Source organism: Haliotis rufescens, unplaced genomic scaffold (assembly GCF_023055435.1).
Source record: "Haliotis rufescens isolate VD_foot unplaced genomic scaffold, xgHalRufe1.0.p SCAF_13, whole genome shotgun sequence".
In the NCBI taxonomy this organism is placed as follows: domain Eukaryota; kingdom Metazoa; phylum Mollusca; class Gastropoda; order Lepetellida; family Haliotidae; genus Haliotis; species Haliotis rufescens.
The window spans coordinates 18,247,542-18,270,044 of record NW_025963813.1 but is presented as its reverse complement, the minus strand read 5'-3'; the positions used below and the strand labels follow the sequence as shown (position 1 = coordinate 18,270,044).

General features: G+C 43.1%; 1 protein-coding gene across 22 annotated transcripts in view; it reads right to left on the bottom strand.

Moving 5' to 3' along the window:
• Window positions 1-22,503, bottom strand: part of LOC124132240 (chromodomain-helicase-DNA-binding protein 5-like) — a 60,373-nt gene that overhangs the window by 19,725 nt on the left and 18,145 nt on the right. For 21 of the 22 annotated variants that reach the window (XM_048394266.1, XM_048394278.1, XM_048394274.1 and 18 more), the window contains 12 exons: window positions 21,903-22,029; window positions 5,992-6,183; window positions 5,536-5,672; window positions 5,027-5,228; window positions 4,426-4,547; window positions 4,087-4,260; window positions 3,011-3,149; window positions 2,321-2,452; window positions 2,044-2,161; window positions 1,520-1,644; window positions 898-1,129; window positions 382-530 (listed from right to left, as the gene is read on the bottom strand). In XM_048394266.1, the coding sequence (XP_048250223.1) occupies window positions 382-530; window positions 898-1,129; window positions 1,520-1,644; window positions 2,044-2,161; window positions 2,321-2,452; window positions 3,011-3,149; window positions 4,087-4,260; window positions 4,426-4,547; window positions 5,027-5,228; window positions 5,536-5,672; window positions 5,992-6,183; window positions 21,903-22,029 (1,849 nt within the window). The remainder of the gene's footprint in view (window positions 1-381; window positions 531-897; window positions 1,130-1,519; window positions 1,645-2,043; window positions 2,162-2,320; window positions 2,453-3,010; window positions 3,150-4,086; window positions 4,261-4,425; window positions 4,548-5,026; window positions 5,229-5,535; window positions 5,673-5,991; window positions 6,184-21,902; window positions 22,030-22,503) is intronic. The other variant, XM_048394271.1, reaches the window with a different exon arrangement.

Genomic DNA, 22,503 nt, shown 5'->3' with positions numbered 1-22,503 from the left:
CCAGCTATATAATGGTGGCGGTCAGCAACATTCCAGCTAGCTCAGGTCAGGATTCAGTTCAGAAATGTCCTGCAATGCCTTATAGACAGAAGAAACTCAACTCTTCTATCCCTAATGTTTGCAGTTTTGCTCTAGTCTTCCTCAGAGAAGAAAAAGATGAGTTATCAATTTCCTGTATGGGAGACATGATTTTGTTAGTAATAGCTCCAGCACATCATTACAAGGGACAAAAGGCAGTTAATTACCCTGCTTTCCCAGGAGAACATGTACACAAGACAGACTGACAAAACATCTGGACTCTTCCAGGACTTGATGTGGCGACTGCTACTATCAGGCTGACTAGTGGCATCGAGTGTGGCACCAAGTGTGGCTCAGACTCACCTCCTCCTCTCCCTCCTTGACCTGATAGCTGGCCACCTTGAAGGAACTCAGGTACTCATTCATGGCCATCTCCTTTTCTTCCTGTCCCTCCTGGGTTCGATCCAGCAGCCGTGACAATGCCGCGTCATCGTAGACGATACGATCATCACCTGTTGAGGAAGATGTGTTTTAGGCAACAAATCTAAGTAAATGCTACCTCTGTACTGACCTTATCTCGGTTAGCTGCACATAACACAGACAATCACTAGGATATCATTTTAATACATTTTTTCTGGGATGAGATTTGGAATGGGTTGATAAGAGATGAGGTGAGATCTAATGTGGCATTCTAGATTATTGCACTCGCATGGCGATGAGTATGCACATGTGGGTGTCAGTGTGTGTGTGGCTACTTGTACTAGTCCAGACTAATGATGGTTTCATAGTGCTAGCCCACTGACATACCATACCACAGTTAAACATGGATACCCTACACAGACACAGTATACACTTGACTCCAAGACTTGACCTCCTCACCCTTTTCTTCTTCCTTGAAGAGCTCCTCCGTACCAAACTTGAGAATGTCATCAAGCTCTTTCTTGGACATAGTTGTGCTCTTGTTGCCGAGGCCAGGTCGGACAACCAAGTGGGTCAACATCATCTTCTTCTTGGCCACCTGTGTTATCCTCTCCTCCACAGACGCTCTGGTCACGAAGCGGTAGATCATCACCTTGTTGGCTTGCCCGATTCGGTGAGCTCGACTGAAAGCCTGAAACAAGTCACTGTACACATCATGTTTCAGTTTTCCATGTTTGTTAATGTATTCAGCAAATGACAATTTACAGCAATCAAAACGGAAACAAAAGCAAAAATAGCAAGCAGCAGGTGATTCCAGTCTCGAGGAAGTTAAACTAGACATCGATAGAAACAAATATTTTTAGACCATGAAGCCTTTTAATGACAACATATAGCAAAACCCTTAAAAATGGCAACTTTTTACTAATTCTTGTGATGTTAACTATTGGGCAGTAGTTTCTATATCTGTTAGCCCTGAACTGATTTTTTAAGGAAGCTGAGTTTTCGATTGGTGGTTGGAACAAGTCTTCACTTGACTTGCTACTAAAATGTGTACTAAATGGCCACATATGGTAAAACTTGCCTGAATATCATTGTGAGGGTTCCAATCTGAGTCGTAGATGATGACGGTGTCGGCTGTTGCCAGGTTGATACCAAGACCACCCGCCCTGGTGGACAGCAGGAAGCAGAAGGCGAGGGCCCCAGTGGCTGTATAGCAAGATGAAAACTGCTGTGAAGTCATAGGTCACTTCACCCATCATAAATACTTAGGAACGAATAACTGTGCATTATGACACAAAGGGTTTGATCGTCATGTCATAACAGAAGTTAACTATCTGCAGTTATATGAGCTTTGTTGTTTACGTCGCACTCAGCAATATTCCATCTCTTTGATGACCAGACAATCCAGTGATTGACATCATGAGCATCAATCTACGCAATTTGGACACAATGACATGGATCAAAGCAAGTCAGTGAGCCTGACCACTTGATCCCGTTAGTCGCCTCTTACAACAAGGATTGCTGATGACCTATTCCGACCCACGGGTGGCTTTATGAGTTATCTTGCCTATCTGTAACTATTCTGCTGAAGACTGACTCACATACCATTAAACCGGTCTATAGCATCCTGCCTGAGTGAGCCTGTCACACCTCCGTCTATCCTCTCATACTTGTAGCCCTCCGCCTCCATGAAGTCCTCCAAAATGTCCAACATCTTGGTCATCTGAAAAACAACCCATTTCCACTGATTCTCATCTCAATGTTATCAACAGCAATTCTTCGGATTGGACTGGTTGTAAGAGGGGTTTTGGTAGCATAAAAAATACACCGGCATTTTTCACTTCTCAATAGTTAAACGTCAATTCTATGGCCTGTGTCTTACCTGGGAGAAGATGAGCACTCTGTGGCCTGTATCTTTGAGTTTCCTCATCATCTTACACAGCAGCTCCAGTTTTCCACACGACCTGATGAGAGACTGACCCTCAAAGGCACCATTGGGGAACTTAGGAGCTTCCTGAAACATAGTAATAATTGCTTCTTGGTAAACTGCAGTTGCAGCAATATCACACACGCCTACTGCCAACACCTTGACCTATACTGTCCACTCCACAAGCAGCCTCAGATATTTCAAACTATGACATTGTGTCTTTGGTTGGTTGGTTTGTTGTTTAACGCCACACTCAGCAATATTCCAGCTATATGACGGTGGTCTGTAAATAATTGATCCTGGACCAGACAACCGAGTGATTAATATCATGAGTATCGATCCACGCAATTGGTGATCAATGACATGCATCACTCAAGTCAGCAGGTCTGACCATCCAATCCCATTAGTCGCCTCTTACGACAAGCATAGTCACCTTTTACGGCAAGCATGGGTTGCTGAAGACCTATTCTACCCCGGATCTTCACGGGTCGACATTGAGACGTATACCTTGGGCACAGCGGGGAAGACTGTCTATCATGACAGTGACACATACCATGGCAACAGTGGGGAAGACTACCTATCGTTACAGTGTGACATACCATGGCAGCAGTAGGGAAGACTACCTATCGTTACAGTGTGACATACCATGGCAGCAGTAGGGAAGAGATAGGGGTGGTTGCAGCACTTCTTCAAGTCCATCATAATGTTGAGGAGTGACACCTGGGTCCCACCTTTGGTATTCAACGCATCAAAGTTTCTTGTCAAGATGTACTTGTAGTATTTCCTGTAAATACACACAAAATCTTGCTAACACTTCACAACGCAAATAATCTTCTGTGAGCCAATAGAATTATGTTTATGATTTTCTAGCATTAGAAATTAAAGGGGTCAGGTCAAGTCCTGGAATTTAGGTATCCCTAAAATGTGTTACTTTTGGCTGTAGACCCCTAATCTTTCTTGCTTACTTTCACCGTTTTCCTATTGTTTTTGTTTGTTTGTTGTTTAACGCTGCACTCGGCAATATTCCAGCTATATGATGGCGGTAAATAATCAAATCTGGACCAGACAATCCATTGATTGACATCATGAGCATCAATCCACACAATTTGGATACAATGACATGCATCAACCAAGCCGACGAGCCTGACCACCCGATCCCGTTAGTCACCTCTTGCGACAAGCATAGTCGACTTTTACAGCAAGACCTATTCCAACCCGGATCTTCACGGGTGAAGAACTCCAGTGAAGAACTATTGACTGAAGAGCCAGGTCAGACATTGTAAATACTGATACCCATTTAGTTTGTTTGTTTTTTAATGCTGCACTGAGCAATATTCCAGCTATATGACAGCGGTATTTGAGTCTGGACCAGGACAATCCACTGATAAACAATCGGGATACGATAACATGTATCAACCAAGATACTGAACCTGACAGAGAGCCAATGTTTGTTGTTTAACACTGCACTCAGCAATATTCCAGCTATATGACGGCGGTCTGTAAATAATTCAATCTGGACCTGGAAATCCAGTGACTGACATGAACTTTGACCTATGCAACTGGGATATGATGAAATGGATCAACCAAGACCATAAGTCTTGACCACCCAATCCTGTTAGTCGCCTCTTACGACAAGCATGTGTTGTTGAAGACCAATTCTAACCCTGATCTTCACAGGTCCAGAGTCAATGAAAGAAATACGTGTCTTCAGACATTCTTACTTCTGCATTGGACTGAGCTCCACCCTGACAATGAATTCACTCTTGGATGGTATTCCCTTCAGGACATCAGCCTTGAGACGTCGGAGCAGATGTGGACCCAACAGGTCATGCAACTTCTTCACCTGATCCTCCTTCGAGATGTCAGCAAACTCATCAAGGAAGCCTTGAAGATCACTATAAAACATATTGCACAATAAATTACTTAGATGTTAAATATGAAACAAATGTTCCCTACCTTTTATCAAATGACACAAGGGACACGAACACTATTTAAGAAAACAGTATTTCACCCTCTTGCTAAACAGGTAAAGGAACAACCGGGCCTTGTAATTGACTCACTTGAAGTTCTCTGGTGTGAGGAAGTTGAGGAGATGGAACAGTTCCTCCAGGTTGTTCTGCAGAGGAGTTCCTGTCAACAGCAGCTTGTACCCAATCTTGTAGGAACTCAAGATACGGAAAAACTGAAAGACAAACACAAACATCAACATCCAAAAAATCAAAAACAAATAAATGCAGCCATTATCCTCTGAAAGACAAGAAATGGACAATTTTAAAGAGAACTTGGCTGCATACATAAATTTCAAGCAAACACTCAAGAGAATTCTTCATCAGACTTCTTTGAAAGTTTTTTTTTTACATGAGTGAGTGAGTGATCGGGTTGGGTTAAATGTTGCCCTGACCAATATACCAGTTATATCACGGCATGTCAGCTTGAAGTGGGAAGAAAGCTTAAGTGATGCAAGTCATTTACAACTTTGGTGAAACCCACAAGCACGGGTATGGAGCTACCACGATCATAGGTTTCTGGTGTGCCCAAGGGAAGCAAGCCTTAGACAACTGGGCCACCCGTGCCCCCATTTTTCAAACTGACATACATTACTCAAATTTATGGACATTGTCCTTAAAGTGGCCACTAATTGTTTACTTCAGCTCCTCTCACCTTTGACTGGTTGTTCTTGAGTCTGTGAGCCTCATCAACAACTAGCACAGCCCAGCCAATGGAGCCCAGTGTAGCACTATCAATCGATATCAATTCATAAGATGTGAGCAGCACATGGAACTTGATGGCACATCCCTCCCTCACTTTTGAGGCTTTAGCTCCACCACGTATAGCACCTTCATCAAATGAAAACTCATGTTCTCTGAAACAAAAAAACACTGATGTATATTTGCTCCTTTGGATGTCAATACTTATTTGAACTGTGTAATTTTCTAGTTTCTTACTGGAGGTGGGAATCCACAGGTAGCTACTAATGGTCCACTATAGTATTTTGTGTGAACAGTGCAACACATGTCAAAATCCTAAATATCAACTTTTTACTGGGTACACTATCTTGTTTTCTCTTACTGTTAAAGCTTACATTATTCAGCTTTGGATTCCAATGTGGATTTTAACAATTCTATCACAATGTATTTAAATCCAGCGAAACATGTCAAGTCTCCACTCACCTGATAACCATACGACTGTCCTTGTCGCCAACGTAAGTGACAACATACATCTCAGGTGCCCAGAACTCAAACTCTCTCTCCCAGTTGATGATAGTCGACAGAGGAGCACTAACCAAGAACGGGCCTTTAGAATGTCCCTACAATAAGAACTGGATATCAGCCATGTTACCCTAACACATTCTACAATTCATATGTGCCTATCTTCAACAAGTTATACAGGTCATGGACGTCCAACACTTTGACAAATCCCATGAACACTATATGATACTGTTAGGGCATTCCAAATTAAAAATATTTCTATACAGAAACAAACCCCTGAAATAATTTCATTTTCAAATATAATCTTGCATCATGTGCACTAGGAAAAGAAAAGTAGATCACAGCTCAAAATACAGTGGCTAACATGAACACATTGGCGTCTCCTGAACACACCCAAAGTAATAGGAAATTACTGACCTCCTTGAAGAGTGAGTAGAGGAAGGAGATGGTCTGAATGGTCTTGCCGAGGCCCATCTCGTCAGCCAAGATGGTGTCGGTTCCGTTCTGCCAGGAGAAGCGGAGCCAGTTGAGCCCTTCCAGTTGGTAGGGGTGGAGCGTGCCGCCCGTGGCTTCGATGTATTCAGGTTGTGTATCAAACTTCTTGCGCAACTGAGATCACAACATAGACACTCTAATTTATGTCAATATTTCAAGACAAGTGTTTGCAATCACTCAAGCTGAAGCAAGCTACACACACAATGAATTTAACATGAAGTGCAAATTGAATTTCGAAATTTGAGTCTGAATCATGCTTGGGAGCCAGAAAGTGATTTGACACATACCGTTGACAGTTGATGAAGGGACACAAGAAGCATAATGACGTGTGACATGGACATGAAGTGATGTGTGACAGGAGAATTGTAGTGATGATGTGTGACAGGGAATTGTAGTGATGATGTGTGACAAGAGAATTGTAGTGATGATGTGTTACATGGACATGAAGTGATGTGTGACAGGGAATTGTAGTGATGATGAGTGACAGGAGAATTGTAGTGATGAGGTGTGCCGTGGACATGAAGTGATGTGTGACAGGGAATTGTAGTGATGATGTGTGACGTGGACATGAAGTGATGTGTGACAGGGAATTGTAGTGATGATGTGTGACATGGACATGAAGTGATGTGTGACAGGGAATTGTAGTGATGATGTGTGACAGGAGAATTGTAGTGGTGATGTGTGACAGGAGAATTGTAGTGATGATGTGTGACGTGGACATGAAGTGATGTGTGACAGGGAATTGTAGTGATGATGTGTGACATGGACATGAAGTGATGTGTGACAGGGAATTGTAGTGATGATGTGTGACAGGAGAATTGTAGTGATGATGTGTGACAAGAGAATTGTAGTGGTGATGTGTGACGTGGACATGAAGTGATGTGTGACAGGGAATTGTAGTGATGATGTGTGACAGGAGAATTGTAGTGATGATGTGTGACAAGAGAATTGTAGTGATGATGTGTTACATGGACATGAAGTGATGTGTGACAGGGAATTGTAGTGATGATGAGTGACAGGAGAATTGTAGTGATGAGGTGTGCCGTGGACATGAAGTGATGTGTGACAGGGAATTGTAGTGATGATGTGTGACGTGGACATGAAGTGATGTGTGACAGGGAATTGTAGTGATGATGTGTGACATGGACATGAAGTGATGTGTGACAGGGAATTGTAGTGATGATGTGTGACAGGAGAATTGTAGTGGTGATGTGTGACAGGAGAATTGTAGTGATGATGTGTGATGTGGACATGAAGTGATGTGTGACAGGAGAATTGTAGTGGTGATGTGTGACAGGAGAATTGTAGTGATGATGTGTGATGTGGACATGAAGTGATGTGTGACAGGGAATTGTAGTGGTGATGTGTGACAGGAGAATTGTAGTGGTGATGTGTGACAGGAGAATTGTAGTGGTGATGTGTGACGTGGACATGAAGTGATGTGTGACAGGGAATTGTAGTGATGATGTGTGATGTGGACATGAAGTGATGTGTGACAGGGAATTGTAGTGGTGATGTGTGACAGAAGAATTGTAGTGATGATGTGTGATGTGGACATGAAGTGATGTGTGACAGGGAATTGTAGTGGTGATGTGTGACAGGAGAATTGTAGTGATGATGTGTGACGTGGACATGAAGTGATGTGTGACAGGGAATTGTAGTGGTGATGTGTGACAGGAGAATTGTAGTGATGAGGTGTGACAGGGAATTGTAGTGATGATGTGTGACAGGGAATTGTAGTGGTGATGTGTGACATGGACATGAAGTGATGTGTGACAGGGAATTGTAGTGGTGATGTGTGACAGGAGAATTGTAGTGATGAGGTGTGCCGTGGACATGAAGTGATGTGTGACAGGGAATTGTAGTGGTGATGTGTGACAGGAGAATTGTAGTGATGATGTGTGACAGGGAATTGTAGTGGTGATGTGTGACAGGAGAATTGTAGTGATGATGTGTGACAAGAGAATTGTAGTGATGATGTGTTACATGGACATGAAGTGATGTGTGACAGGGAATTGTAGTGATGATGTGTGACAAGAGAATTGTAGTGATGATGTGTGACAAGAGAATTGTAGTGATGATGTGTTACATGGACATGAAGTGATGTGTGACAGGGAATTGTAGTGATGATGAGTGACAGGAGAATTGTAGTGATGAGGTGTGCCGTGGACATGAAGTGATGTGTGACAGGGAATTGTAGTGATGATGTGTGACGTGGACATGAAGTGATGTGTGACAGGGAATTGTAGTGATGATGTGTGACATGGACATGAAGTGATGTGTGACAGGGAATTGTAGTGATGATGTGTGACAGGAGAATTGTAGTGGTGATGTGTGACAGGAGAATTGTAGTGATGATGTGTGACGTGGACATGAAGTGATGTGTGACAGGGAATTGTAGTGATGATGTGTGACATGGACATGAAGTGATGTGTGACAGGGAATTGTAGTGATGATGTGTGACAGGAGAATTGTAGTGATGATGTGTGACAAGAGAATTGTAGTGGTGATGTGTGACGTGGACATGAAGTGATGTGTGACAGGGAATTGTAGTGATGATGTGTGACAGGAGAATTGTAGTGGTGATGTGTGACGTGGACATGAAGTGATGTGTGACAGGGAATTGTAGTGATGATGAGTGACAGGAGAATTGTAGTGATGAGGTGTGCCGTGGACATGAAGTGATGTGTGACAGGGAATTGTAGTGATGATGTGTGACGTGGACATGAAGTGATGTGTGACAGGGAATTGTAGTGATGATGTGTGACATGGACATGAAGTGATGTGTGACAGGGAATTGTAGTGATGATGTGTGACAGGAGAATTGTAGTGGTGATGTGTGACAGGAGAATTGTAGTGATGATGTGTGATGTGGACATGAAGTGATGTGTGACAGGAGAATTGTAGTGGTGATGTGTGACAGGAGAATTGTAGTGATGATGTGTGATGTGGACATGAAGTGATGTGTGACAGGGAATTGTAGTGGTGATGTGTGACAGGAGAATTGTAGTGGTGATGTGTGACAGGAGAATTGTAGTGGTGATGTGTGACGTGGACATGAAGTGATGTGTGACAGGGAATTGTAGTGATGATGTGTGATGTGGACATGAAGTGATGTGTGACAGGGAATTGTAGTGGTGATGTGTGACAGAAGAATTGTAGTGATGATGTGTGATGTGGACATGAAGTGATGTGTGACAGGGAATTGTAGTGGTGATGTGTGACAGGAGAATTGTAGTGATGATGTGTGACGTGGACATGAAGTGATGTGTGACAGGGAATTGTAGTGGTGATGTGTGACAGGAGAATTGTAGTGATGAGGTGTGACAGGGAATTGTAGTGATGATGTGTGACAGGGAATTGTAGTGGTGATGTGTGACGTGGACATGAAGTGATGTGTGACAGGAGCATTGTAGTGATGATGTGTGACATGGACATGAAGTGATGTGTGACAGGGAATTGTAGTGGTGATGTGTGACAGGAGAATTGTAGTGATGAGGTGTGCCGTGGACATGAAGTGATGTGTGACAGGGAATTGTAGTGGTGATGTGTGACAGGAGAATTGTAGTGATGATGTGTGACAGGGAATTGTAGTGGTGATGTGTGACAGGAGAATTGTAGTGATGATGTGTGACAAGAGAATTGTAGTGATGATGTGTTACATGGACATGAAGTGATGTGTGACAGGGAATTGTAGTGATGATGTGTGACAAGAGAATTGTAGTGATGATGTGTGACAAGAGAATTGTAGTGATGATGTGTTACATGGACATGAAGTGATGTGTGACAGGGAATTGTAGTGATGATGAGTGACAGGAGAATTGTAGTGATGAGGTGTGCCGTGGACATGAAGTGATGTGTGACAGGGAATTGTAGTGATGATGTGTGACGTGGACATGAAGTGATGTGTGACAGGGAATTGTAGTGATGATGTGTGACATGGACATGAAGTGATGTGTGACAGGGAATTGTAGTGATGATGTGTGACAGGAGAATTGTAGTGGTGATGTGTGACAGGAGAATTGTAGTGATGATGTGTGACGTGGACATGAAGTGATGTGTGACAGGGAATTGTAGTGATGATGTGTGACATGGACATGAAGTGATGTGTGACAGGGAATTGTAGTGATGATGTGTGACAGGAGAATTGTAGTGATGATGTGTGACAAGAGAATTGTAGTGGTGATGTGTGACGTGGACATGAAGTGATGTGTGACAGGGAATTGTAGTGATGATGTGTGACAGGAGAATTGTAGTGGTGATGTGTGACGTGGACATGAAGTGATGTGTGACAGGGAATTGTAGTGATGATGTGTGACAGGAGAATTGTAGTGGTGATGTGTGACAGGAGAATTGTAGTGATGATGTGTGACGTGGACATGAAGTGATGTGTGACAGGGAATTGTAGTGATGATGTGTGACATGGACATGAAGTGATGTGTGACAGGGAATTGTAGTGATGATGTGTGACAGGAGAATTGTAGTGATGATGTGTGACAAGAGAATTGTAGTGGTGATGTGTGACGTGGACATGAAGTGATGTGTGACAGGGAATTGTAGTGATGATGTGTGACAGGAGAATTGTAGTGATGATGTGTGACAAGAGAATTGTAGTGATGATGTGTTACATGGACATGAAGTGATGTGTGACAGGGAATTGTAGTGATGATGAGTGACAGGAGAATTGTAGTGATGAGGTGTGCCGTGGACATGAAGTGATGTGTGACAGGGAATTGTAGTGATGATGTGTGACGTGGACATGAAGTGATGTGTGACAGGGAATTGTAGTGATGATGTGTGACATGGACATGAAGTGATGTGTGACAGGGAATTGTAGTGATGATGTGTGACAGGAGAATTGTAGTGGTGATGTGTGACAGGAGAATTGTAGTGATGATGTGTGATGTGGACATGAAGTGATGTGTGACAGGAGAATTGTAGTGGTGATGTGTGACAGGAGAATTGTAGTGATGATGTGTGATGTGGACATGAAGTGATGTGTGACAGGGAATTGTAGTGGTGATGTGTGACAGGAGAATTGTAGTGGTGATGTGTGACAGGAGAATTGTAGTGGTGATGTGTGACGTGGACATGAAGTGATGTGTGACAGGGAATTGTAGTGATGATGTGTGATGTGGACATGAAGTGATGTGTGACAGGGAATTGTAGTGGTGATGTGTGACAGAAGAATTGTAGTGATGATGTGTGATGTGGACATGAAGTGATGTGTGACAGGGAATTGTAGTGGTGATGTGTGACAGGAGAATTGTAGTGATGATGTGTGACGTGGACATGAAGTGATGTGTGACAGGGAATTGTAGTGGTGATGTGTGACAGGAGAATTGTAGTGATGAGGTGTGACAGGGAATTGTAGTGATGATGTGTGACAGGGAATTGTAGTGGTGATGTGTGACGTGGACATGAAGTGATGTGTGACAGGAGCATTGTAGTGATGATGTGTGACATGGACATGAAGTGATGTGTGACAGGGAATTGTAGTGGTGATGTGTGACAGGAGAATTGTAGTGATGAGGTGTGCCGTGGACATGAAGTGATGTGTGACAGGGAATTGTAGTGGTGATGTGTGACAGGAGAATTGTAGTGATGATGTGTGACAGGGAATTGTAGTGGTGATGTGTGACAGGAGAATTGTAGTGATGATGTGTGACAAGAGAATTGTAGTGATGATGTGTTACATGGACATGAAGTGATGTGTGACAGGGAATTGTAGTGATGATGTGTGACAAGAGAATTGTAGTGATGATGTGTGACAAGAGAATTGTAGTGATGATGTGTTACATGGACATGAAGTGATGTGTGACAGGGAATTGTAGTGATGATGAGTGACAGGAGAATTGTAGTGATGAGGTGTGCCGTGGACATGAAGTGATGTGTGACAGGGAATTGTAGTGATGATGTGTGACGTGGACATGAAGTGATGTGTGACAGGGAATTGTAGTGATGATGTGTGACATGGACATGAAGTGATGTGTGACAGGGAATTGTAGTGATGATGTGTGACAGGAGAATTGTAGTGGTGATGTGTGACAGGAGAATTGTAGTGATGATGTGTGACGTGGACATGAAGTGATGTGTGACAGGGAATTGTAGTGATGATGTGTGACATGGACATGAAGTGATGTGTGACAGGGAATTGTAGTGATGATGTGTGACAGGAGAATTGTAGTGATGATGTGTGACAAGAGAATTGTAGTGGTGATGTGTGACGTGGACATGAAGTGATGTGTGACAGGGAATTGTAGTGATGATGTGTGACAGGAGAATTGTAGTGGTGATGTGTGACGTGGACATGAAGTGATGTGTGACAGGGAATTGTAGTGATGATGTGTGACAGGAGAATTGTAGTGATGATGTGTGACGTGGACATGAAGTGATGTGTGTCAGGAGAATTGTAGTGGTGATGTGTGACAGGAGACTTGTAGTGATGATGTGTGACGTGGACATGAAGTGATGTGTGACAGGAGAATTGTAGTGATGATGTGTGACAGGAGAGTTGTAGTGATGATGTGTGACAGGAGAATTGTAGTGATGAGGTGTGACATGGACAAGAAGTGATGTGTGACAGGGAATTGTAGTGATGATGTGTGACAGGGAATTGTAGTGATGATGTGTGACAGGGAATTGTAGTGATGATGTGTGACAGGAGAATTGTAGTGGTGATGTGTGACAGGAGAATTGTAGTGATGATGTGTGACGTGGACAAGAAGTGATGTGTGACAGGGAATTGTAGTGATGATGTGTGACAGGGAATTGTAGTGATGATGTGTGACAGGGAATTGTAGTGATGATGTGTGACAGGAGAATTGTAGTGATGAGGTGTGAAATGGACATGAAGTGATGTGTGACAGGAGAATTGTAGTGATGATGTCTGACAGGGAATTGTAGTGATGATGTGTGACGTGGACATGAAGTGATGTGTGACAGGGAATTGTAGTGGTGATGTGTGACAGAAGAATTGTAGTGATGATGTGTGATGTGGACATGAAGTGATGTGTGACAGAGAATTGTAGTGGTGATGTGTGACAGGAGAATTGTAGTGATGATGTGTGATGTGGACATGAAGTGATGTGTGACAGGGAATTGTAGTGGTGATGTGTGACAGGAGAATTGTAGTGATGATGTGTGACGTGGACATGAAGTGATGTGTGACAGGGAATTGTAGTGGTGATGTGTGACAGGAGAATTGTAGTGATGAGGTGTGACAGGGAATTGTAGTGATGATGTGTGACAGGGAATTGTAGTGGTGATGTGTGACGTGGACATGAAGTGATGTGTGACAGGAGCATTGTAGTGATGATGTGTGACATGGACATGAAGTGATGTGTGACAGGGAATTGTAGTGGTGATGTGTGACAGGAGAATTGTAGTGGTGATGTGTGACAGGAGAATTGTAGTGATGATGTGTGATGTGGACATGAAGTGATGTGTGACAGAGAATTGTAGTGGTGATGTGTGACAGGAGAATTGTAGTGATGATGTGTGACAAGAGAATTGTAGTGGTGATGTGTGACGTGGACATGAAGTGATGTGTGACAGGGAATTGTAGTGATGATGTGTGACAAGAGAATTGTAGTGGTGATGTGTGACGTGGACATGAAGTGATGTGTGACAGGGAATTGTAGTGATGATGTGTGACAGGAGAATTGTAGTGATGATGTGTGACGTGGACATGAAGTGATGTGTGTCAGGAGAATTGTAGTGGTGATGTGTGACAGGAGACTTGTAGTGATGATGTGTGACGTGGACATGAAGTGATGTGTGACAGGAGAATTGTAGTGATGATGTGTGACAGGAGAGTTGTAGTGATGATGTGTGACAGGAGAATTGTAGTGATGAGGTGTGACATGGACAAGAAGTGATGTGTGACAGGGAATTGTAGTGATGATGTGTGACAGGGAATTGTAGTGATGATGTGTGACAGGGAATTGTAGTGATGATGTGTGACAGGAGAATTGTAGTGGTGATGTGTGACAGGAGAATTGTAGTGATGATGTGTGACGTGGACAAGAAGTGATGTGTGACAGGGAATTGTAGTGATGATGTGTGACAGGGAATTGTAGTGATGATGTGTGACAGGGAATTGTAGTGATGATGTGTGACAGGGAATTGTAGTGATGATGTGTGACAGGAGAATTGTAGTGATGAGGTGTGACATGGACATGAAGTGATGTGTGACAGGGAATTGTAGTGGCGATGTGTGACAGAAGAATTGTAGTGATGATGTGTGATGTGGACATGAAGTGATGTGTGACAGAGAATTGTAGTGGTGATGTGTGACAGGAGAATTGTAGTGATGATGTGTGATGTGGACATGAAGTGATGTGTGACAGGGAATTGTAGTGATGATGTGTGATGTGGACATGAAGTGATGTGTGACAGGGAATTGTAGTGGTGATGTGTGACAGAAGAATTGTAGTGATGATGTGTGATGTGGACATGAAGTGATGTGTGACAGGGAATTGTAGTGGTGATGTGTGACAGGAGAATTGTAGTGATGATGTGTGACGTGGACATGAAGTGATGTGTGACAGGGAATTGTAGTGGTGATGTGTGACAGAAGAATTGTAGTGATGATGTGTGATGTGGACATGAAGTGATGTGTGACAGGGAATTGTAGTGGTGATGTGTGACAGGAGAATTGTAGTGATGATGTGTGACGTGGACATGAAGTGATGTGTGACAGGGAATTGTAGTGGTGATGTGTGACAGGAGAATTGTAGTGATGATGTGTGACAGGGAATTGTAGTGGTGATGTGTGACAGGAGAATTGTAGTGATGATGTGTGATGTGGACATGAAGTGATGTGTGACAGGGAATTGTAGTGATGATGTGTGATGTGGACATGAAGTGATGTGTGACAGGGAATTGTAGTGGTGATGTGTGACAGAAGAATTGTAGTGATGATGTGTGATGTGGACATGAAGTGATGTGTGACAGGGAATTGTAGTGGTGATGTGTGACAGGAGAATTGTAGTGATGATGTGTGACGTGGACATGAAGTGATGTGTGACAGGGAATTGTAGTGGTGATGTGTGACAGGAGAATTGTAGTGATGAGGTGTGACAGGGAATTGTAGTGATGATGTGTGACAGGGAATTGTAGTGGTGATGTGTGACGTGGACATGAAGTGATGTGTGACAGGAGCATTGTAGTGATGATGTGTGACATGGACATGAAGTGATGTGTGACAGGGAATTGTAGTGGTGATGTGTGACAGGAGAATTGTAGTGATGAGGTGTGCCGTGGACATGAAGTGATGTGTGACAGGGAATTGTAGTGGTGATGTGTGACAGGAGAATTGTAGTGATGATGTGTGACAGGGAATTGTAGTGGTGATGTGTGACAGGAGAATTGTAGTGATGATGTGTGACAAGAGAATTGTAGTGATGATGTGTTACATGGACATGAAGTGATGTGTGACAGGGAATTGTAGTGATGATGTGTGACAAGAGAATTGTAGTGATGATGTGTGACAAGAGAATTGTAGTGATGATGTGTTACATGGACATGAAGTGATGTGTGACAGGGAATTGTAGTGATGATGAGTGACAGGAGAATTGTAGTGATGAGGTGTGCCGTGGACATGAAGTGATGTGTGACAGGGAATTGTAGTGATGATGTGTGACGTGGACATGAAGTGATGTGTGACAGGGAATTGTAGTGATGATGTGTGACATGGACATGAAGTGATGTGTGACAGGGAATTGTAGTGATGATGTGTGACAGGAGAATTGTAGTGGTGATGTGTGACAGGAGAATTGTAGTGATGATGTGTGACGTGGACATGAAGTGATGTGTGACAGGGAATTGTAGTGATGATGTGTGACATGGACATGAAGTGATGTGTGACAGGGAATTGTAGTGATGATGTGTGACAGGAGAATTGTAGTGATGATGTGTGACAAGAGAATTGTAGTGGTGATGTGTGACGTGGACATGAAGTGATGTGTGACAGGGAATTGTAGTGATGATGTGTGACAGGAGAATTGTAGTGGTGATGTGTGACGTGGACATGAAGTGATGTGTGACAGGGAATTGTAGTGATGATGTGTGACAGGAGAATTGTAGTGGTGATGTGTGACAGGAGAATTGTAGTGATGATGTGTGACGTGGACATGAAGTGATGTGTGACAGGGAATTGTAGTGATGATGTGTGACATGGACATGAAGTGATGTGTGACAGGGAATTGTAGTGATGATGTGTGACAGGAGAATTGTAGTGATGATGTGTGACAAGAGAATTGTAGTGGTGATGTGTGACGTGGACATGAAGTGATGTGTGACAGGGAATTGTAGTGATGATGTGTGACAGGAGAATTGTAGTGATGATGTGTGACAAGAGAATTGTAGTGATGATGTGTTACATGGACATGAAGTGATGTGTGACAGGGAATTGTAGTGATGATGAGTGACAGGAGAATTGTAGTGATGAGGTGTGCCGTGGACATGAAGTGATGTGTGACAGGGAATTGTAGTGATGATGTGTGACGTGGACATGAAGTGATGTGTGACAGGGAATTGTAGTGATGATGTGTGACATGGACATGAAGTGATGTGTGACAGGGAATTGTAGTGATGATGTGTGACAGGAGAATTGTAGTGGTGATGTGTGACAGGAGAATTGTAGTGATGATGTGTGATGTGGACATGAAGTGATGTGTGACAGGAGAATTGTAGTGGTGATGTGTGACAGGAGAATTGTAGTGATGATGTGTGATGTGGACATGAAGTGATGTGTGACAGGGAATTGTAGTGGTGATGTGTGACAGGAGAATTGTAGTGGTGATGTGTGACAGGAGAATTGTAGTGGTGATGTGTGACGTGGACATGAAGTGATGTGTGACAGGGAATTGTAGTGATGATGTGTGATGTGGACATGAAGTGATGTGTGACAGGGAATTGTAGTGGTGATGTGTGACAGAAGAATTGTAGTGATGATGTGTGATGTGGACATGAAGTGATGTGTGACAGGGAATTGTAGTGGTGATGTGTGACAGGAGAATTGTAGTGATGATGTGTGACGTGGACATGAAGTGATGTGTGACAGGGAATTGTAGTGGTGATGTGTGACAGGAGAATTGTAGTGATGAGGTGTGACAGGGAATTGTAGTGATGATGTGTGACAGGGAATTGTAGTGGTGATGTGTGACGTGGACATGAAGTGATGTGTGACAGGAGCATTGTAGTGATGATGTGTGACATGGACATGAAGTGATGTGTGACAGGGAATTGTAGTGGTGATGTGTGACAGGAGAATTGTAGTGATGAGGTGTGCCGTGGACATGAAGTGATGTGTGACAGGGAATTGTAGTGGTGATGTGTGACAGGAGAATTGTAGTGATGATGTGTGACAGGGAATTGTAGTGGTGATGTGTGACAGGAGAATTGTAGTGATGATGTGTGACAAGAGAATTGTAGTGATGATGTGTTACATGGACATGAAGTGATGTGTGACAGGGAATTGTAGTGATGATGTGTGACAAGAGAATTGTAGTGATGATGTGTGACAAGAGAATTGTAGTGATGATGTGTTACATGGACATGAAGTGATGTGTGACAGGGAATTGTAGTGATGATGAGTGACAGGAGAATTGTAGTGATGAGGTGTGCCGTGGACATGAAGTGATGTGTGACAGGGAATTGTAGTGATGATGTGTGACGTGGACATGAAGTGATGTGTGACAGGGAATTGTAGTGATGATGTGTGACATGGACATGAAGTGATGTGTGACAGGGAATTGTAGTGATGATGTGTGACAGGAGAATTGTAGTGGTGATGTGTGACAGGAGAATTGTAGTGATGATGTGTGACGTGGACATGAAGTGATGTGTGACAGGGAATTGTAGTGATGATGTGTGACATGGACATGAAGTGATGTGTGACAGGGAATTGTAGTGATGATGTGTGACAGGAGAATTGTAGTGATGATGTGTGACAAGAGAATTGTAGTGGTGATGTGTGACGTGGACATGAAGTGATGTGTGACAGGGAATTGTAGTGATGATGTGTGACAGGAGAATTGTAGTGGTGATGTGTGACGTGGACATGAAGTGATGTGTGACAGGGAATTGTAGTGATGATGTGTGACAGGAGAATTGTAGTGATGATGTGTGACGTGGACATGAAGTGATGTGTGTCAGGAGAATTGTAGTGGTGATGTGTGACAGGAGACTTGTAGTGATGATGTGTGACGTGGACATGAAGTGATGTGTGACAGGAGAATTGTAGTGATGATGTGTGACAGGAGAGTTGTAGTGATGATGTGTGACAGGAGAATTGTAGTGATGAGGTGTGACATGGACAAGAAGTGATGTGTGACAGGGAATTGTAGTGATGATGTGTGACAGGGAATTGTAGTGATGATGTGTGACAGGGAATTGTAGTGATGATGTGTGACAGGAGAATTGTAGTGGTGATGTGTGACAGGAGAATTGTAGTGATGATGTGTGACGTGGACAAGAAGTGATGTGTGACAGGGAATTGTAGTGATGATGTGTGACAGGGAATTGTAGTGATGATGTGTGACAGGGAATTGTAGTGATGATGTGTGACAGGAGAATTGTAGTGATGAGGTGTGAAATGGACATGAAGTGATGTGTGACAGGAGAATTGTAGTGATGATGTCTGACAGGGAATTGTAGTGATGATGTGTGACGTGGACATGAAGTGATGTGTGACAGGGAATTGTAGTGGTGATGTGTGACAGAAGAATTGTAGTGATGATGTGTGATGTGGACATGAAGTGATGTGTGACAGAGAATTGTAGTGGTGATGTGTGACAGGAGAATTGTAGTGATGATGTGTGATGTGGACATGAAGTGATGTGTGACAGGGAATTGTAGTGGTGATGTGTGACAGGAGAATTGTAGTGATGATGTGTGACGTGGACATGAAGTGATGTGTGACAGGGAATTGTAGTGGTGATGTGTGACAGGAGAATTGTAGTGATGAGGTGTGACAGGGAATTGTAGTGATGATGTGTGACAGGGAATTGTAGTGGTGATGTGTGACGTGGACATGAAGTGATGTGTGACAGGAGCATTGTAGTGATGATGTGTGACATGGACATGAAGTGATGTGTGACAGGGAATTGTAGTGGTGATGTGTGACAGGAGAATTGTAGTGGTGATGTGTGACAGGAGAATTGTAGTGATGATGTGTGATGTGGACATGAAGTGATGTGTGACAGAGAATTGTAGTGGTGATGTGTGACAGGAGAATTGTAGTGATGATGTGTGACAAGAGAATTGTAGTGGTGATGTGTGACGTGGACATGAAGTGATGTGTGACAGGGAATTGTAGTGATGATGTGTGACAAGAGAATTGTAGTGGTGATGTGTGACGTGGACATGAAGTGATGTGTGACAGGGAATTGTAGTGATGATGTGTGACAGGAGAATTGTAGTGATGATGTGTGACGTGGACATGAAGTGATGTGTGTCAGGAGAATTGTAGTGGTGATGTGTGACAGGAGACTTGTAGTGATGATGTGTGACGTGGACATGAAGTGATGTGTGACAGGAGAATTGTAGTGATGATGTGTGACAGGAGAGTTGTAGTGATGATGTGTGACAGGAGAATTGTAGTGATGAGGTGTGACATGGACAAGAAGTGATGTGTGACAGGGAATTGTAGTGATGATGTGTGACAGGGAATTGTAGTGATGATGTGTGACAGGGAATTGTAGTGATGATGTGTGACAGGAGAATTGTAGTGGTGATGTGTGACAGGAGAATTGTAGTGATGATGTGTGACGTGGACAAGAAGTGATGTGTGACAGGGAATTGTAGTGATGATGTGTGACAGGGAATTGTAGTGATGATGTGTGACAGGGAATTGTAGTGATGATGTGTGACAGGGAATTGTAGTGATGATGTGTGACAGGAGAATTGTAGTGATGAGGTGTGACATGGACATGAAGTGATGTGTGACAGGGAATTGTAGTGGCGATGTGTGACAGAAGAATTGTAGTGATGATGTGTGATGTGGACATGAAGTGATGTGTGACAGAGAATTGTAGTGGTGATGTGTGACAGGAGAATTGTAGTGATGATGTGTGATGTGGACATGAAGTGATGTGTGACAGGGAATTGTAGTGATGATGTGTGATGTGGACATGAAGTGATGTGTGACAGGGAATTGTAGTGGTGATGTGTGACAGAAGAATTGTAGTGATGATGTGTGATGTGGACATGAAGTGATGTGTGACAGGGAATTGTAGTGGTGATGTGTGACAGGAGAATTGTAGTGATGATGTGTGACGTGGACATGAAGTGATGTGTGACAGGGAATTGTAGTGGTGATGTGTGACAGAAGAATTGTAGTGATGATGTGTGATGTGGACATGAAGTGATGTGTGACAGGGAATTGTAGTGGTGATGTGTGACAGGAGAATTGTAGTGATGATGTGTGACGTGGACATGAAGTGATGTGTGACAGGGAATTGTAGTGGTGATGTGTGACAGGAGAATTGTAGTGATGATGTGTGACAGGGAATTGTAGTGGTGATGTGTGACGTGGACATGAAGTGATGTGTGACAGGAGCATTGTAGTGATGATGTGTGACATGGACATGAAGTGATGTGTGACAGGGAATTGTAGTGGTGATGTGTGACAGGAGAATTGTAGTGATGAGGTGTGCCGTGGACATGAAGTGATGTGTGACAGGGAATTGTAGTGGTGATGTGTGACAGGAGAATTGTAGTGATGATGTGTGACAGGGAATTGTAGTGATGATGTGTGACAGGAGAATTGTAGTGATGATGTGTGACAGGAGAATTGTAGTGATGATGTGTGACATGGACATGAAGTGATGTGTGACAGGGAATTGTAGTGATGATGTGTGACAGGAGAATTGTAGTGGTGATGTGTGACAGGAGAATTGTAGTGATGATGTGTGACGTGGACATGAAGTGATGTGTGACAGGGAATTGTAGTGATGATGTGTGACATGGACATGAAGTGATGTGTGACAGGGAATTGTAGTGATGATGTGTGACATGGACATGAAGTGATGTGTGACAGGGAATTGTAGTGGTGATGTGTGACAGGAGAATTGTAGTGATGAGGTGTGACAGGGAATTGTAGTGATGATGTGTGACAGGGAATTGTAGTGGTGATGTGTGACGTGGACATGAAGTGATGTGTGACAGGAGCATTGTAGTGATGATGTGTGACATGGACATGAAGTGATGTGTGACAGGGAATTGTAGTGGTGATGTGTGACAGGAGAATTGTAGTGATGAGGTGTGCCGTGGACATGAAGTGATGTGTGACAGGGAATTGTAGTGGTGATGTGTGACAGGAGAATTGTAGTGATGATGTGTGACAGGGAATTGTAGTGGTGATGTGTGACAGGAGAATTGTAGTGAGGTGTGACGTGGACATGAAGTGATGTGTGACAGGGAATTTTAGTGATGATGTGTGACAGGAGAATTGTAGTGATGATGTGTGACAGGAGAATTGTAGTGATGATGTGTGACAGGAAATTGTGGTGATGATGGATGCACTGATGTACGATAGAGCACAAGTTACCATGGGATGAAATGGTAGGTATCCCTGGGAACAAAACAAATGAAACGGAAGTGAATGAATAGCTGTCAATCCCACTACAAGGCTTATTTCAATCACAACAATGGGCATTTACGCTTCACACAACCACTTCAAAGTATGTCAACATCAAATTAAACAAATATGACAAGAAGTAGCCTGAAACTGCATTGTGTTTGATGGAATAAGCCTTGCACAAGACAAGCAATGAAAAGCCACAAGCCACAAGCCACATGATGTTCTCAATGAGATTGAGACTCACGTCTGTGGTGGGATACACAGGTGGCATTTTAGGCGTCTGCACCTCAATTTCTTTGTCCCTGGTCTTCTTGGCACTTTTACCCTTCTTCCCCTTCTTGTCTGAGACACCATTGCCATTCATCAAACATCTGCAACCGTAACAAAGATACATTAATTCCGACACATACAATAATTGTATTTGTTTGATATATTCCAGCTATATGATGGGGGTCTGGAGAGAAAATCCAGTGATTGATATTATTAGCAACAATCCACAAAATCAGGATATGATTTCACTCTATCACCCAAATCACAAAGCCTCACCACCAGAGCCCTCAAGTAACCTTTTAAACAAGTATTGGTAGCTGGAGACCAATTGTAACACAGTGACTGCTAAGCACTATTCCAGCTGTCACAGTGGCCTGTAAATAATCAAGCTTGACCGAGTGATTAAAAATCCGCACCATCAAGGCAAGAACGTAATTTATTCACAAAGGTAGCAAAACAGGTTAGACACCTTCAGAAAACTTTTACAGCTACCTTTTTCAACAAGAACTCAAGTGGGTTTTTTACGCACGCTCAGCAATACTCCAGCTAATAATAATAATCTGTAAATAATCAAG